We start from the raw sequence: 2,526 nt of genomic DNA, 5'->3' as shown, positions 1-2,526 counted from the left end.
AACTATTCTAAACCTTCTCTTTGTCAAAACTCCCTAGATCTCATGTGTTGAGTACATTTAGAAAGTCACATAAATCAACCTTTTGAATTCTACGTGCTCACACACGTCCTTGTGTGTTTGAGGATTGGTCTGGAAGATCAGGGTGTGAGATCTCAGAACACTAGATTGGAAGGTCGATGATTTATACAAAAAGACTCAAGGACACTTGATAGGCTACAAGAGGTAATCCCTGATCTATTGTATGAGATTTAATATTTATATATCTATATGATCATGGCTGGTATTAATATTTATTAAAATGGATCCATATATTGCACTACATACCTTTAATTTGATCATTTAATACCAACACCAATACCACCACATGTACCACTGCCTATGGCTTATGGATTTGAGCTAGTCTATAAGCGCTTCAGAAAGCAAGCCCCACCTAGCTTCGAAGGGAAAGCTAACCCTATGGTGGCAGAGGATTGGTTGAGATCAGTAGAGGCCATCTTTGATCACATGCAGTTGAACGATCATCAGAGAATTTCATGTGTAGCCTACCTACTCAAGTTGGATGCAAGGATATGGTGGGATGTGGTAAAATAGACTCGTGATCTGAATACTATGACTTGGGTAGACTTTGTTCAGGAATTTGGCAAGAAATACCACAGTGAAGCTGTATTGGCAACCAGGGTGGACAAGTTCGTGACTTTGGTTCAGGGGAACCTCTCTATTACTGACTATGCACAAAAGTTTGATAGGTTGGCTAGATTTGCACCTAAAGTAGTACCAACCGAAGACATGCGATTCCAAAGGTTTATGAGAGGACTTAAACCAATGATTACTAGAGATGTCAAGATGACCAGTGCTGAGGTGGTCAGTTATGCTGAGGTATTGGACAAGGCACTCGAAGCGGAATACTTGGAGGATCGTATATGGACGGACATTGCTCCTAGAAGGGAGGCCAATAGAAACAAGGGCTTCCATGAAGGCAATAAGAGGAAAGCTAATGAAGGGTAGAATAATGGCACTGATAAGAGGCCTAGACCCCCAGCCACAAATAACAACAATCACAATAGTCATAATTACCACAACAACCGTAACAGTCACAATAATGATCGTAACCGCGGGAATCACCAAAACAACAGAGTTAAGCACACCAGGTGCCCTAAATGCTCGCGACGACACGTGGAAGAGTGTCAGGCCAACACCAACAAATGTTACAAGTGCGGTTAAGCAGGCCATCTGAAGAAGGATTGCCCATAGTGGAAAGCGAGGCAGGGTAGTAATAGTAACCTAGTGCCAGGGAGGGTTTTTTCATTGACCCAAAAGGTAGCAGCCAACAGGAACACTATGGTCACATGTCAGCTCTCTATTTCTGGTATGATGTGTAGAGTCCTTATTGATTCTAGAGCGACTCACTCTTGTGTTGCTATAAATAGGATTGATAAATTGGGTATGCCTTGTAAACTGTTTGAGCAAAGTTTTAGTACAATGTTACCGTCAGGAGACATAATGTTGTCAACAAGGTTGTTACAGTCAGAACCTATAGCAATATAGGGCAGGGAGTGCCTGACAAATCTTATAGAATTAGACATACAAGAATAGGATGCCATACTTGGCATGGATTGGTTATCCAAACATGGAGCGACGATTGACTGTCGGAAAAAGACCGTGGAGTTCAGACCAAAAGAAGGAGAACTCTTTTCTTTTTAGGGAAAAGTGGCGAGTTTTTCGTACACCCATAAATCCAACATGGGTGTTCGACATATCTGGCTAGTGTGGTGGATAAATCCAAGGAGATATAGTTGAACCAGAGAATGTTCATATCGTGTTCGAGTTTCCGAAAGTGTTTCCCAATGAATTACCAGGTTTACCCACGAACAGAGAAATCAAATTCGTGATTGAACTTGCACCAGAAACAACACCAATATCTAAAGCACCCTATCGAATGGCACCTGTAGAGTTGAATGAAATCAAGACATAGCTACAAGAATTGTTGGATAAGGGGTTCATAAGACTTATTCATTCACCATGGGGGACACCAGTCCTATTTGTGAAAAAGAGGGATGGAAGCATGAGAATGTGCATCGATTACCGATTACTCAATAAGGTTACCATTAAGAACAAATATCCTTTGCCTAGGATAGATGACCTTTTTGTTCAACTGTAAGGGGCTGTAGTATTCTCAAAGATTGATCTGCTACCATCAGTTTAAAGTAAAGGAGGGAGACATTCCTAAAATGGCTTTCAAAACTCTCTACAGGCACTATGAGTTTCTAGTTATGTCTTTTGGACTCACCAATGCCCCAACAACAATCATGGACATGATGAAAAGGGTTTTAAGGACTACTCAGATAAGTTTGTATTAGTGTTTATAGACGATATCGTTATCTACTCAAAGGCCAAGGAGGAGCATGAGGAACACTTAAGGTTGACCCTAAATAGACTACCAGAGCATCAGTTATACGCTAAGTTCACTAAGTGTGAGTTTTGGTTGGAAGAATTGACTTTCCTAGGGCATTTAGTGTCCAAGAATGG

At 41.1% G+C, this 2,526-nt stretch overlaps 1 protein-coding gene across 1 annotated transcript; it reads left to right on the top strand.

The window, feature by feature from the left end:
- The first annotated feature begins 378 nt into the window (after positions 1-378).
- On the top strand, positions 379-1,005 carry LOC133779753 (uncharacterized). The gene is made up of 2 exons (XM_062219670.1): positions 379-582; positions 634-1,005. The coding sequence occupies exons 1-2, from the start codon at positions 379-381 to the stop codon at positions 1,003-1,005; spliced, it is 576 nt and encodes a 191-aa protein (XP_062075654.1).
- Positions 1,006-2,526: the final 1,521 nt, after the last annotated feature.

This window comes from Humulus lupulus, chromosome 5 (assembly GCF_963169125.1).
Source record: "Humulus lupulus chromosome 5, drHumLupu1.1, whole genome shotgun sequence".
Classification (NCBI taxonomy): Eukaryota; Viridiplantae; Streptophyta; class Magnoliopsida; order Rosales; family Cannabaceae; genus Humulus; species Humulus lupulus.
Note: the sequence above shows the minus strand (reverse complement) of the source record. Positions and strands in the feature narration are given on the sequence as shown.